Source organism: Protopterus annectens, chromosome 14.part0 (assembly GCF_019279795.1).
Source record: "Protopterus annectens isolate FY-2018-M chromosome 14.part0, PAN1.0, whole genome shotgun sequence".
In the NCBI taxonomy this organism is placed as follows: domain Eukaryota; kingdom Metazoa; phylum Chordata; order Ceratodontiformes; family Protopteridae; genus Protopterus; species Protopterus annectens.
Window position 1 is genome coordinate 50,466,251 of NC_056748.1, and position 16,317 is coordinate 50,482,567.

Genomic DNA, 16,317 nt, shown 5'->3' on the forward strand with positions numbered 1-16,317 from the left:
CAGCATGTGTGTGTGTGTTGTATTCTTTCTGTAGGGAGTGGCGTTCAGTTTTGGACTATGGCTGATCAGCCTAAATCAGTCTTCAAAAAATGTACAGAGTGTGGCCACAAGCTTTCACCGGCTGATGGTCACACTCTGTGTGTAATTTGTTTGGGAGTGCCCCATTTATCCACCCAGTGTGCTGTCTCTGCGGGTTTTAACCCAAGAGCTCTCTGGGATCGAAAGGCCAAATTGGTCACCAAGGGTCTTCTCCCTGCTTCTATGCTAGATTCTGCTTCGGCCTCAGTCTACGGTACTCCCACCAAATCTCCCACCCAGACAGGGACTCAAACTGCCGCTTCTTCTGGTGCTGGGGCAGACAAACAAAAAGAAAAAGACAGAGACAAGGACAGAGAAAGGTGCGGGGAGGATAAAGAAAGGAGGAAGAATAGGCCTTGCAAGAGATCCCCGGACAGGGAGCCTTTCCTTAGCCCTCCTTCTAAGACTTCGAGGCCAGTTTCTCCACGACTCCGATCAACCCGTTTCTCGCCGGAGCTGCTGGAATCTTTGGATCCGAGGCCTTCCTCACCCTTACTGTGCAGACCAGCCAGATCCGAGTCGGTTGCTTCTTTGCGATCAACTTGGAGCCTGTAGGACTTAGACATGGACAGGATGATGCGGAGATTTCTTTAGGCCCAAATACAGATGGGAGTCTTGCCAGGCCCCTCTCCCTCCGGAGGGGGGACCTCTATGCCCTTTTTCCGCCCCATCTCTCCTTCCTCGATTCGGGCGATTGCTTTGGGGTTTCTGGATCCAAGGCTCTTTGGAGCTGGTAGCTTGGCGGTGATGGTTCCTCCAACCTCAACTCTGGATGTTACCTTTATTTCCTCGGATCCGGCTAGTTCGGATCCGGGTGACTCGGAGCCGTTGACAGGGAGTTGGACCTGAGGGAACTGATTCTTCTTTGGCTCCGGCTTGTTTGGATCCGAACAGTTCCTTTGGACTTCAGGCTACCCTTGCTTCGGCTCCGATCCCCGCTTCGGACCTGGGGAGGGCTTCTTCCTTGCTGGGTGCCAAGGAGATTCGCTCTCCATTGGCGGTCGAAGTGGTGGAGAGGGTTCTCTCCCTAGGATTGAGACCCCCAGCCCATCTCCTCAGATTCCACACAGACCCCGCTGCATTTGGCGTCTATTCCCTTCATCCTGTCTCAAGGACAGCCCATGCCAGAGGATCCCCAGGTTATTCCCTCTGAGGAACCCCTGCGGCTCATGAGTCCCCTTCGGAGTGTCCCACTGAAGAGGGCAACCGTAAGCGCAAGTGCAAAAGGAGGCACTTGGACTCCCCTGAGTCCCTCACTACGGACACAGACTTAGAGGAAGGAGAAGGTTCCCCCAGGTCGCCTCCCGAAGATGTCTCCTTCGGAGACTTCATGGAGATTCTCCATCAGAGGGGAGGTTGGTCAGCCCCAAAACCTTCTACAGATGAGTCCATGTTCCTGGAGGCCTTTGGCATGGGCATGGGCCCATCTACTTCCTGGGTGTACCCGCCAGCAGATCCCTTGGACCTTATCACCATGTGGGCATGGAAGGAGCCTGACACCGTAGAGCCTATCCCCAAACACCCTGACAAGATTCTGTCTCCTCCCACCGACAGACAACCGTGGTCTAAAGGAGCCCCCATTGATGCTATGGTGGTCACAGCAGCCACCAAGAAGGAACTAGCACAGAAGAGTTCCTCAGTCACCCTCCAGACAAGGAGTTCAGGTCGGTGGATAGGTTTGGGAAGCGTGTTTATTCATCAGCGACTTTTTCCATCTGTGCGCTGAACTATTTGGCACATGTTATCCGGCTTCACCGAGACCTTGTCTCAGAATTCGGTGAATCGCCCCCAGAGTCCTTATCGCAGCAGGACAAACAGCTGTTCTCTGCAAAAATGTCGACTCTGAAATCGGTATCAAACACGTCCATGCGTCTCCTTTCCCACGCTATGGAAGGAGCAGCTAGGGTGGCTGGGACAGGCATAGCCATGAGGTGTCATGCCTGGCTCAGGTTGTGTCAGTTTGCGGACCCTTTCAAGGCATCATTTATTAATGCCCCCTATGACAGTTCCTCCCTTTTTGGGAAGACAGTACGTGACACTCTTGTCCAGAGCGAAAAAGACTGGAAGACTTTGTCTGCCATCGGGATTCACTTCTCTAACCCTCACCGGTCCTTTTCTAGGAATCAGAGGGCAAAAGAAGATATGGTTCTGGAAATCTCAGTTTTCCCAGGAGTCTCAGGACAACTATTCCCCCAGAGGCAGAGGGGGACAGGATTGACACCGACCCAGAGGTAGAGGGGATCCTAGGAATTTTAGGTCTAGAGAACCGTTTTCTGACAGGCCCGCCCAACAGCCCTGAGGGTTGCCCAACTGTCCTACTCTGGAGGCAGTCGGGGGGAGATTGTCATTGCACCCAACGGCATGGGAGTCCATAACTGCAGATCGTTGGGTGCTACAAATAATATCCGGAGGCTACACTCTCCAATTTGTTGCCCCGCCAGGGCCTACAAGACACCTCTCGGATGTTCCACCCGCTCACAGGGAGGCCGCAGCTTTAGAGGTTTTAAAGCTACTTCAAAAACAAGTCATCGAACCGGTCCCCTTCAGCCAGTCCGGATTAGGCATTTACCCCAGGTTCTTTTTAGTGCCAAAAAAGATGGGGGACCTCAAGCCCATCTTGGACCTGTCAACCTTGAACCTGTCTGTCGCTAAACAAAAGTTCCGGATGGTCACCTTACAGTCCATTCTACCTTATCTCCGAGAGTGCGATTGGATGTGCTCGTTAGACCTCCAGGATGCCTACTACCATATCAAAGTTCACAGAAGCTCCAGGATGTTTCTTCGCTTCCGGCTGGGAGCCAGTCACTTCCAGTTCAGAGCTCTATCCTTCGGTCTCACCACAGCCCCCAGGGTGTTCACCAAGTTAATGGCAGTCATAGCAGCTCACCTGAGGCCTCAGTTAATTCAGGTCTTTCCGTACCTGGATGACTGGCTCTTTGCTGCATCCACCAAGCTTCTTCTGTGTCTGGCCCGAGACTACTTTCTTCTTTTGGCAGATCGATTGGGGATTACAGTCAATGTTCACAAATCCCAGTTGCAACCAGTACAAGTTCTAGACTTAATCTGGGCATGGCTAGACACTTTGCAGCTAAAGGTTTTCTTAACACCAGAAAGGATCTTACATCTCAGGTGTCACATAGCTCAAATAGTGAACCTCAAATTTCCAAAGGCGAGCGATGTTCTCCAGGCTCTGGGCTCCATGGCTGCCTCTATTCTTCCTTGCACACACCTTCATATGCGGGTTCTTCAATGGACTCTGGCGGTCCAATGGTCGTGGCTAGACCTGCCCATGGATTTTCCGATCAGGATCAGTCACACCTGCAGGACGTCCCTCCTTTGGTGGCTAAGTTCACCCGAGGTTGCAGTGGGACGCCCCTTTGTGTCATCCCCAGTCCAAGCCACAGTGACCACGGACGCCTCCCAACTCGGGTGGGAGGACGTTGTTTGGGAAGGACAGTCCAAGGCATGTGGTCCCAGACAGAGACCAAGTTGCACATAAATGTTCTAGAGATGAGGGCAGTGCTTTTAACGTTGAAAGCCTTTCACACTATCCTTCCTCTTGGAATGATTGCAATTCAGTCAGACAACATGTCGGTTGTCTGGTGTGTCAACAAACAAGGGAGAACCAGATCCTATCCCCTGTGTCGCAAGGCCATGAGAGTGTGGGAGTGGGCGACTTCCACCGGTCGGTTTCTGATTGCAACACACATCCCGGGACACGCCAACATTTTAGCGGACAGATTGAGTCGGGCTATTCTGATGCTGTATGAGTGGTCTCTGAAACAGTCAGTAGCGGAGGAGTTATTCCTTGCATGGGGACAGCCTTGCTGTGATCTCTTCGCATCTCCTTCCAATGTGAAGTGCAGTGAGTTCTTCGCTCTGATTCCCTTCCCAGGGTATGCCCCCAGAGACGCTCTAGTCCATGTTTGGCCACCTGGGCTTCTGTATGCTTACCCTCCATTACCACTCATTCCGAAGTTTCTTCAGAAAGCTTGCCAACTTGGGTGCAAAGTGATCCTCATTGCCCCATTCTGGCCTCGCCAAGTTTGGTTTCCCTTCCTTTGGTCTCATCTCCTTGCTCCTCCATGGATTCTGGATCCCTGCCCGGATCTAATCTCTCATCCTTCGGGTGCCTGCCCGCCCAACCTGGACAGCCTCAAGCTGACAGCTTGGTTGCTCCAGTTCCATTGATTGCCAGGACTCTTGGTCTTTCGTCCCATGTAAAATATGTACTAGTGGCCTCTCTTAAAGCTTCCACTAGGAAAGTTTATTGCAGTAAATGGAACCGTTTTTCCATTTGGGCCTTTCACAGGAACCTGGATCCTTTTACAGCCCCTGTTCCGGTGGTGGTAGATTTTTTGACTAGTATCTTTCAGCAAGGAGCTAGCTTCTCCATGGTGAAAGTACAGTTGGCAGCCATTTCTAATTTTCATGTTGGAGAAGATAACATCGCCTTAGCTTCTTCTAGGCTGTGTAAGGCTTTTCTTAAAGGCACTTTACTTTTGCGTCTTCCTGTCAAAGATTCGGTGCCTCCTTGGGACCTTACCTTCATCCTCCAGGCATTGTTGGCTCCCCCCTTTGAACCTGCAGTTTCAGTGGATCTAAAATTTTTGTCTTGGAATACGGCCTTTCTAGTGGCCATTACATCAGCCAGGAGGGTTTTTCAGCTTCAGGCTTTGTCTGTCATGCCTCCTTATTTGGTCTTCCATAAAGATAGGGTATATATCCGTACAAATCCTTCATTCTTACCCAAAGTGGCATCAGAATCAGACATAAACCAGTCTATTAATCTACCCGTTTTCTTTCTAAATTTCCAAAACAAGGGTGAATATAAACTTCACTTGTTAGATGTTCATAGACAACTTTGTTTCTGTCTTCATAGAACAAAATCATTCCGCAAGTCCAACCAATTGTTCGTTTCCTTTTCCAAACCTTTTTTTGGAAAGGCCATTTCTAAGGTTTCCTTAGCGAGCTGGATCACTCTCTGCATTTCGTATGTTTACAAAGCAAAAGGTTTATCTCCTCCTGGTATAATTAAAGCTCACTCTACCAGGTCCATGGCGACTTCTGCTGCCTTTTGGTTTAGGGTTTCTTTGGATGACATTTGCACAGCAGCAACCTGGGCAAATCCACATACCTTCATTTCTCATTATAAATTAGACCTGATTTCCAGAGGAAGAACATCCTTTGGCTCTGCGGTGCTTAGGAATATCCTTCCATGAGGGCCTCCCAGGATTTAAGTAGCTGGGGACTCTGTCCCATAGGTTGCAGATAAAATGAAATTAACTACTTCAGATAAAGAATTTATGTACTCACCATAACATTCCATCTGAGTAGTTATACTTCATTTTTCCACAACCTTCCCTCCCTCCATTCCCCTGACCTTATCATATCCATAAGTATGTTGGGTTCTTTGGGCTGAGTTGCTAATGTGTATAGTTGCAGCAAACTCGATCTGAGGGAAGGCAAGAGATGGTAGTGCATTATGGGTAGGGGAGCTTGGAGCAGATATTAGAAAATAATTTGCCGGCTCGGATCCAATATGGATCCGAATACCCAGAGGTTGCAGAAAATGAAGTATAACTACTCAGATGGAACTTTTTTTCAGCAAGATGGATTGAAGATGCTCACCAATGTGCACTTTTTGATTGAAAAGAACTCTGTCAAGCAAACAGAATTAGCAACTAACATTAAAGTGGCTCATGCACAACTAAAAGAAAATGTTCAGCCAGTTTCTCTGATGCCATGCAGTCCTTGAAACAGAAAGTGAAGGAGCTGGAAAAGGAATTCATGGAGTGATTCAAGGTTAATTGATTGCATCTGGATACACCTTGTCACAAAGTAAAAGTAGTCAGGAATGAAAAAAACAGCTAACAACTCTGCAGATGCGTGAAGGAAATATTTGTAAATTTAACTCTGAACACAGCATACAGACTTCCCATTGCCGACTGCCTTCACCTGCTGACTTTGTTTCCCAGTGAAAGCATTTACTATTAGTAGTAATAATAATAAAAATAATAGTAATAATAATAATTAAAAAACAAAAGCAAAAACAAGCCAAGAACTGCAAATGCAAGAGACTTACCATTTCCACTGCCTGCCATCATTTGTATTATTTTTCAGTGCAGTTTGCTTAGCAGAATTGTCTGTAGATTAAACCATGGACCTTAATTTAGATATCCACCCTGTAAAAAAAAAAAAAAAAAACAGAGGGAGAGAGAGAGTGACACACGTGTGCACTTTTATACTCTAGAAGCCCAAGATCACAACATTATATGAACCTCAACATGATTTTGAGTAGTCATTCTTATCTTGTCGGTATAAAGCCTGTATGTCTTACAACTAAAAACATATTTGTTTTAACATCTTTAACATGTACAAGTCACTGATAAAACACCCCACCTCAGCTTTAAAATACCCTGATTGCACACTATAAAAATTGCTTTATTATCATGCAGTTTACATAATTAATTTTTATATAAACATTAATAACAAAAACTGGTTTCCTTACAGTTGCCACTGCAATGCTGTTCAGTGTCCTTCTAAACATTAATGACATAAAGTGTGGTGTATGCTTTATAATTTAACAGATTCTTACAACAAAGTGGTTTACCTTTATGTTCAACAACGTGTTTGGTTTTGATTGGGGTCACCTGGTTTATACTGTTAGAAATTAATTGACAGAAGTGACAGCTGAAGCTACATGGTAGTTGGAAATCTTTCAGTTGAATTTTGATTTTGGCATATAGTTTGAATTAGAGATGTTTTGTTAAAGTCCATTAATTTAGTGGTATTTATTGTGGTGGGTTTAAATAACCTAAAGTGGAAGAATATGTATTAGTACTCAAATTTGACCAGAGATGAGGGGATATATGAATTGTACAATGTTAATGAGGGAACGTTCTTGATCTCTATTGGCTGGTTAGCTGTTTAGCATGTACTGAGTCAAGGAATCATTGGGTGTACCTAGCCTTTGTTTTATAAGTGCTCCAGTTAATCAGTGGATAGTTAGTCACACACCAGAAAGGTATTTTTTTAATATAGATAGTTCAATAAGCACGGCTAGAAATCATTTGTGGCCCTTTAGGTACTTCGAAGTTTTTTTTTCAGCAGGCTTTAAATTGATAATTTGTCTTATTGAAGGTAATTTAAGGTTCGTCGACTTCTTTTTTTTTTTTTTTTTTGAATTGTGTTAAATCTGTGTAGGCATAATGGGGTAGTTGACAAATATTGATAACTTTCCTGCATTTCCAACAGGTCTGAATGCATGACAGGTGCTGTCTTTGGACTGAACAGAGTGTGTGTTACAACACAAATGTGTTTATGTTGTAATAGAGCATTGAGATCCAGCATTTTTTTAGCACATCTGGCATTGAGCATTGTAGCTTTAATGTGGCCTGGATTGGAATTTACTTCACGCTTATCTGTTACGCTTTCCTGGTATTCTCTTGTTAAATAACATAAGATTTGTTTCTAAAATTGCCATATATTATACCTTCTGCACAGATTAAGTATGTTGTTGGGGAACTTGATCATCTGTTAAGTCTAGAAGCTGTATTTCTCGGTCAGTAATGTCATCTTCATCTTCATTATGATAACAAATGGTGATCATTTTAAAAATGCATGAATATGTGTAAACTTTATTGTTCACTAGTTTATAATGGTGGTATATGTCTTTCTTTTAAGGAACTAAATTCGGCCCTGGTAGAACGAGATCGTGCAATCTTTGAGCGAAATGAGTTACTGGAGAAATACTGTCATGAAGTACAGGACAAAGCAGAGGCCCAGAAGGAACTTGACCAGGCTTGTAAGGATATTCAGACAGTAAAAGAGGAAAGGGATGTAGCAAGGAAAGAGAGGACAGAGGCCATCATCCAAAGGGACCAGCTGCTGCGTGAGTACTACCAGGCCCGCCAGGTGAGTGCTTCATTTGTGATAGACATATGTGTAGGAGGGAGGTATTTTTTTTTTTGACAGCTGATCTCTTAAGGTTTGTACCAAGTATAGTATTTAACCAAAATAATCAGCAAGGACACCACAGAAGGGGCGTAAAAATAATGTTTTAATAAAATAATAATAAAACGTATAGGCGCTTTTGGTAAGAACCTTTTTCAAATTCAATACAGTGAAAGACATTACACATTAAATAAAACCAACATCCAGTCAAACTCATACTTTCAAGTGACATCTCTTTAAAACAGCTTTTAAAGGTACCTGGCCATTTAATCCTGGTGGTTTGTCAATCTGCAGTTCAGCAATCCAGCATAGCTCAGCATATTCTGTACAATTAAAAATATCACCACTTTTCAAATCAGCATCTAAAGCCTGCAAAACCATAAAAGAAAATGCATGTGTAGCAAAGTGGTTAATGTGCTTAGCCAAAGCATTGTTAGCATTCACAGATGAAATCGCATGTAAATGCTGAAGTATTCTCACTCTAAAAGATCCATCAGTTTTCCCAATATAAAAACACAAACATTTGTTACAGATGGCAGTATGAAGTAGGTGCTTAGTTGTACGGTCTGTATACAAACATGGTTTGTACCTCTTAGAAGAAGTAGAATGTATAAAGACATTGGCGCGACTAATATAAGAACAGGCCTTAAATGATCTACACGGAAAAGTACCTTTTCTATAACTCAAATTGTTCTTCTTATAGGGATACAAGTGACAAAGTCTCTGTCTCTGATTCTTGCAGTTTTCAAACAAAAAACTAGTTTCACCTCCTACAATATTTTTAATTTTATCATCCGTAGTAACTAACTGCCAATTGTTCCTAATCACATGGCAAATACTCTGTACATCACTAGTATAAGGAATAGAAAATTTAATACTACTACTCTGCAAATTAGTTGAGAAGTTCGTAGGGGTTTGACCATCAGAATTCGAGGCCATTCTTTTAGAAAAATACAGAAGCCCTTTAGTCAATCTCAAATTTGAATTATATTTAGGAGCCTTTTGTAGTTCCTTATTAGAATAACCTCTCATCACTAGGTTAGTAACTAAAGTCTCTGAAGCTTAGAGTATGTAATGTAGAAGTTCTAACCATTTGCCCCTTAATTAAGTTATTAAACACATAATCAGGATGCATAAACTGGTATGATGTAATAATTTGTTTTTTCAACAACTCTTATGATGCACTTTGGTGTTAAATTCATTATTCTTGCTAACTGAAATACATACAGTGCGTCGTAAGAGTTGTTGAAAAAACAAATTATTACATCATACCTAGTTTATATTGCCATCTGTAACAAATGTTTGTGCTTTTATATTGGGAAATCTGATAGATCTTTTAGAGAGAGAGAGAATACTTAAGAATTTACGTGCTATTTCATCTGTGAATGCTGACGATGCTTTGGCTAAGCATGTTAATCACTGTGTTACACATGCATTTTCTTTAATGGTTTCGCAGGCTTTAGATGTTGATTTGAGAGGTGGTGATATTTTTAATTGTACAGAATATGCTGAGCTATGTTGGATTGCTGAACTGCAGGCTGACAAACCACCAGGATTAAATGGCCAGGTGCCTTTAAAACCTATTTTAAAGAGACGTCACTTTAAAGTATGATTTTGATTGAATGTTGTTTTTATTTAATGTGTAATGTCATTCACTGTATTGGATTTGAAAAAGGTTCTTACTAAAAGCGCTTATCTGTTTTATTATTTTATTAAAACATTTTTACGTCTCTTCTGTTGTGTCCTTGCTGATTATTTTGGTTTAGTACTATGTTTTCTGCAGTGTTGTACTTTAGTGACCCTCTGGATTTACATTTTTACAAGTATAGTATTTTGTGATTTTTTTTCATTTATTTTTTCATGCCATTTGACTGGCTTAGATTTGGTGCAATCATCCTGAAGAAACATGGGAGTACATTTTTTTGAATAACTATTGTGAATTTATATTTTGTGCAATGGACTCATGTTGTGCTCTAAATACAAGATACCTAGCTAGTTAAGGCTGTGTTTGGATTTCTGCTACAGTAATCTGAGTAGGAGTTAGACTAAGGCTTCTTTTTCTTTTCTTTTTCTTTTTATGTAGAAACAAGACTCTGCCACTCTGGACATGGAAAGAGCCAATAAAGAAATTGAAATGCTTCGGAAACAGTATGAAGCAATGTCACAGGAACTGAAGGAGGCCACACAGGAGGCAGAGGTAGCCAAGTGTAGGAGAGACTGGGCATTTCAAGAACGAGACAAGATTGTTGCAGAGCGGGAAAGCATTCGGTAGGTACCTCCCTTCTGTTTACTATACTTATGGGCTGGACAGACTTAACAAGCGGTAGTGCATCTCTGTAAATAACACCAGGTACTGCTAAACACAGTCAGGTGTAGTACTCTGTGTAATTGCACCGCACTGAAATGGTCAGATTGTGTTTGTTTCCAAGAAGGTGTAAATGGCAGTCCCTGATAAAGATGTTTGTCGGTTTTAGGTAAATTCTGCTGAAAATTTCAAGTTTGATTTTGGCATTATGTTGTAAAGGATTAAAGTACACCCTGTGTAATTCATTGTGTTGATTAATATGTAAAGAGCTGTGTGCATCTGCTCACTTGAAGAGTGAAACAAGGATAACAGAATGCTTGGAAGCCTGACGTTTAGTGGGTTCTCACAATGAACAAGTACTCCCAGATAAGGAAATGGTCAGAATTGAAAATTTCTAAAGATAGAGCAGTTATACTTTTGATCTAAGAAAGCAGGGCAGTACAGATTTATCTAATTCCATAAAGTCCGTAATTGTTGACATTGTCAAATTTTCATTTTTTATTATCAAAACAAGTGTAGCATTGGTTCATATGTTGGTACTAGGCTATCAGCCCTAAGGCCTATACAAGCCTAGCCATAACAATTCCGTGGCTATTTCTTCCCTCACTATTTACTTCCCTGGACCCCTGTTTAGCAGGGCGACTGACATGATCCCCGGGGTGAATTTCCTTTCTCCCATCCAATCATCAAGGTTCCTTTTGAAGAGGGTCAAAGAGGCACTCTGCTTGACATGTATGGGCAATCTGTTCCAGAGTCTGGGGAGTCTCTGGGTCAGGAACCTAAACCTCCAGCATGTTTTGTTTATTGTGATGACAAGGTTTAGATCCCTGGAGCGTGTGGCTCTGCGGGATTGGGATTTCTTTAAGTGTAGCATGTCCAACAGCTCTGGGTTTGACATGGCCTTGTATGTTAAGCAGAGATCACCTCTGAGTAGACGATATGCGACAGAGTATAGCTGGAGTTTTTTAAGGCAGTCAGCGTAGGGCATCTGCTTTAGGCCTGTGATTCTTTTAGTGAGGTATTTCTGCGGCCTTTCCAGTTGTTGCAGATGTTTTGAGAGGTACATACCAAACGTGGCATTGTATTCTATAATAGGTCTAATGAGGAATGAGTACAGTGGGACAATGATCTCCTTTTTTCTGGATGAAAAGCCCTTAGTGATGAGGTGTGCCACATAGAAGGATTTCCTGACTGTTGTGGCGATATGGTTATTGAAGGTGAGACCACTGTCCACCTGTGTCCCTAAGTCTCTTATCACACTTTCGGTGTTTAGTGTACTGCCACCTATATGGTAATTCACGGGTACATGTTTTTTCCCAAAGGGGATAACTATACATTTCTTGGCATTGAGCTTGAACCTTAAACATTTTCTGTAGATTGAAAGAATGAGTTTTTTTCTTTATTTGAAAGTGTGGTATGTCTTCAACAAAGTGCTACAACATATTGAGTATTAACATTTCTAGCATCTTGATCAAATGATCTGAATATTTTGAGTTTCCATAGCTAGTGCTGGGATTTTTAAGACTGTATGCACATTTTTGCAGAATTGGATTTAATGTGAATGTTGAAAATGGTACTCTTTGAATCGTTTTGTTGTCAAACGTTGTTTTACTGAAAACTGTGCATTATAAATGATACTGCTCTGATTTTTTAACATTTTCATCTTTGAGTATTAATAGTTCAAAGGTATACTGAGAAATAAAGATGATGTTGTTATTTTTTGCCTTGCGTGAGTAATGCAGTAGAATAAATGGAAATTTGTGAAAGGGCCCCCTCTTTTCCCATGCCTAGTTAATACCCGAAGATTTTGCTGTGTAAATTATTCTCTTAAGTGAAGCATTTTAAGGTCATATTATGTCTATGATTTCAGATAAATTTTTTCTTCTTTTCTTTGATAGTTGTAGGGTGGTGTAATTTGCTTTACAGTTTCTGTATACTGTAATTTGGTGGGATTTATTTTACAGTTCCGTGTGTGGTGTTTTTCATAGTAGTGGTAGTTGTTGCAACTCCTCTGTGAGGATCTGTGCCTACCATGTCAAGCCATGAAACATCTGAACCTATTAGAAGTCCTGTTTTTTTCTCAAAACACAGTTCTTCACATAAAAGGAATTAAACCTTCATCAAGAGGTAAATAAGAAGTTGACATTCTAGATTCCTAGGATTCGTAGGAGGTTACTAGACTAGCAGCCATAGAACTTTTACAAGCCTAGCCATGTTAATCGCAAGTATCCCTATTTGTTCTTTGTGGGTAGTTCGCAGAGCAAATTTATGAACAGAGTTGGTATGTGATCAACACTAGCTTACCCCTGCCCATGAGCGATATGGATGCCTCCCAAGGGCTGCATTTGCAGTCTCCCATCCAGTTATCTAGGTTGCATTTGAATAGGATCAGTGAGGAGCTCTGCTTTATGTGAATAGGAAGCTTATTCCAGAGAAGTGGCAGTCTCTGGGAGACATATCTGTCTTTCCAGCATGTTCTGTGTCACAGGCTAGGTTGATATCCTTAGAGCGAGTGGCTCTTGTGCCATTTGACTTGCAAATCTTCAGCATTTCCATTAGGGCAGGGTTGGAGATTGCCCTATAGGCTAGGCACAAGTCACCTAGCAGCATGACCATGGTTTGCAGTCCCTGTATTTTCTTAGTGAGAAACCTCTGTGGTCCCTCCAGCTGCTTCAGGTGTCTGGTGAGGCACATGCAAAAGGGTGCATTATACTGTATTAATGGTCTGATGAGGGTCGAGTACAGTGGAGTTACAACATCCCTTGACCTGGATGCTATGCCCCTGCTTATGAGTTGGCTACCCATCTAGTAATGTAAGGGCTAATCCCCAGCTGGGAGAGGTTGTCAACAATGCCAGAGTGGGGGATTGTGTCAGAAGCCTTGGCAAGGTCAAGATAGGCTGTGTACACTGTCTTACCTTTGTCCATGGCTTTGCTGACATTCTCAAAGAAGTCTGCCAGGTTTAATAAGCATGATCTACCTTTAATGAAGCCAAACTGGGTTGGGTCCAGTGTTTGAAGGTGGCTTGTGTCCTTGTTGATAAGGTCCATGATAATTTTTTTCATGACCTTGCAGATGAGGCTGGTTAGACTTTTAGGTCTGTAGTTCCCAGGGTCAGTTGATGGCCACCTTTTTGCAGGAGGATTATTGTTGCTGTTCTCCATTCTGCAGGAACATATAGCCAGGTGTTCTTCGTATTTCACCGTTGCAGTCATCACCTGTGGGTTATCCCTGCTGTGGTAGCCCTCAGCTGGCCCAAATACCAGAGACAATGTTTTTGTGCGCCAGCTGCTGTCGCTTGTAGTCTGACGTCGGGTCGTCAGTACTATAAAGCAAGGAAGCCGACACCATTACATCAGTCATTCTTGCCGTGGAGCCCGTAGCAGAAGCAGTTCACACGAGTGCCGGTTGGTCGCTACCAGAAGTCGAATTTCAGCAGAAAACATCTAAAGCTAAGTACCCTGTTGGGGACCCTTTTTTCTTGCTCTAACCGATGTCCAAAAAAGTTAACAATTGTCTTGCCTGTAGAAAGCAGATCCCATACCGAGACTTTCATTCTTACTGCATCACTTGTTTAGGCCCAGACTATGACGTCCCTCATTGTCAGTTCTGTGCCCTCTTTAATGCGAGAACCATTCACCATAGAGCTGTTTTTGTAGACAATTATTTTCGTATTTTGTCTTCGAATTTCGATGTGGCGTCCATCAGCCAACAATCCGCTGACATTCTGAAAAAACGTAAAGATAGAGACAGGTCACACAAGGCTAAGCCTTCCGACGACGCCACCGCTGTGCAATTCGTCAGTTCTTCAGAATTCAATGAGGCACTTTCGCAGCCCCTGATGCCTGACTTGCTTTCTATGCAGGCCTCTGCCGAGACCCTTTTGGAGTCCGGTATGCCGCAGAAATCCACTTTATCTTCTGAGCCTTTGGCTGTTTCTGCCTTGGTTGCGTCCAGAGCCGCGATGCAGGCACTGGCTTCCGAGGAGCCCGTTCGCACTACCGATTCTAGACAAAAACAGACGTCTTCTCTTCCGACTACCATTTCTCAGAGACTGATGGATTCTCTCAGGCCTCGAAGCCAGGCCACTCCAAGAAAATCTGCTTCTAGCCACCATCTTGCTACTGCTACCCCACCCCAAGCTCAAATGCTTAAAATGGCGGAGGATCTCATCTCCCTTATCTGAGGTACTTCCTTCTCCAGAAACTATGTCAGACCAAGAGTCTGAGGAATCTGATTATTCTGCCTTTGAAGAGGAGCAGCAGCCCTTAACTGTTTATGAGGATTCAGATGCAGAGGAAGCCATCTCCTCTGCCTCCCCTCCAGAGGACGTCTCCTTCGGGGAAACCCTTCACTCCCTCAGGGAACATTTTCATTGGGAATCCGAGGACTACCCACAGTCAAAGAAACAACTTAGAGAGTTTCTGGACCTGCCCCAGCACAGACCCCTGGCCATCCCACCTATCCTAGATGTGGTGGATTATGTTTTCCTTGAATCCAGTTTAGCCCCTGATGCCCTGCCCCATGCTCCAGCTAAATCTGGCAGGTACTACAGAGTACCAGATTCTCACAAATACCTGTACAGGAACCTTGCTGCAGACCCTGAGGTCATTACACAGGGACCCAAAGGAGCTAAGACTAGTTCCGCCAAGAATCCTCTTCCTTCTGACAAAGACTCACTCCAGAGCTCTGGACAGATGGGGTAAAAAATTATAAACCTCTGCAACCTTAGCTATCAGAGCACTCAGTTGTCAGTTCCATATGTTAAAATGTCAACAACACACTTTGGAACAATTAAAAGAGAAGATTGCTACCACTCCTGACAGTGCCAATTCAAAGAAGCTGGCAGAATTACTACATTCTGCTTGTCAAGTGGCCAGGCACTCATTACAATGTGGATATGATGCCCTAGAAGCCTCTAGCAGGGCAGCAGTGACAGGATCTGTTATTAGAAGACATGCATGGCTGAAGGAACAACCTCTTCCTGATCAAGTCAAGTCTAAACTTATTGATGCACCCCTAGATAAGGAACGCCTGTTTGGGGGAAAAGCAGAAGAGGTGGTTAAAAAGATGGAAGACAAAGCAAAATCTATACAAACAGTAAAAAATTTCTTTAAAGCTCAACTGCCCAGATTCAGCAGGAACTTCTCCTCTAAGCAATGGGCCTTCCCTGCACCCAGCAGACAGGGCCAAAGTAAGCCCCGCAGGGACAGGACATCCAGGCCCCTATCCCAGGCCCAGCAAAGAAGCAAACAATGGACCACTTCCACCTCTAAGTCAGAGAGTTCTAAGCCAAGCTTCTGTGGTAAGCACTCACAATGACTCTCCCTCCCTCTTCTGCCCTCCTTTCAATCATCTAAAACTAGAAGGAAGGCTCACCCTCTTCAAGGACAATTGGGTCTCTATAACCAAGGACCAATGGGTATTAAAAATAATTTCTCAGGGATACAGATTCTCCTTCAGTGAACTCCCTATTCCAAGAGGGTACCCAGACCTCCCCCAAAACCAGTGGGCAGAGGCATTAAAACAGGTAAAAACACTAATATCCCAGGGGCAGTAGAACCTGCCCCTTCAGATCAAACAGGAAAAGCTTTTTACTCCAGACTATTCCTTGTTCCCAGAAAGGAGGGCACTTGGCTTCCCATCCTGGATCTATCCAAAGTGAACACCTCCTTGATGGTCCCCAGATTCAAAATTCTAACCTTGCAGCAGCTCCTGCCTATGCTTACACAAAATGCCTGGCTGATCACACTAGACCTAAAAGATGCCTACCTCCACATCCCCATCAGGGAATCATGCAGAAAATTCCTGCACTTCAGAGCAGGCAGTCAGCACTTTCAGTTCTCTGCACTGCCCTTTGGCTTATCTACTGCTCCCAGAGTATTCACCAAATGCTTGGCCCCGGCTGTAGCATTCTGCAGACAAAGAAATATACAGATTTACCCATACCTGGACGACTGCCTCATTCAGATGAACAG

At 43.5% G+C, this 16,317-nt stretch overlaps 1 protein-coding gene across 1 annotated transcript in view; it reads left to right on the forward strand.

Annotated features, from left to right (window-relative positions):
• The window catches only part of DLG5 (discs large MAGUK scaffold protein 5), a 3,463,687-nt gene that overhangs the window by 968,703 nt on the left and 2,478,667 nt on the right, over positions 1–16,317 (forward strand). Inside the window, exons 9-10 of the mRNA XM_044055764.1 lie at positions 7,765–7,995; positions 10,118–10,302. Coding sequence (XP_043911699.1) covers positions 7,765–7,995; positions 10,118–10,302 — 416 coding nt within the window. The remainder of the gene's footprint in view (positions 1–7,764; positions 7,996–10,117; positions 10,303–16,317) is intronic.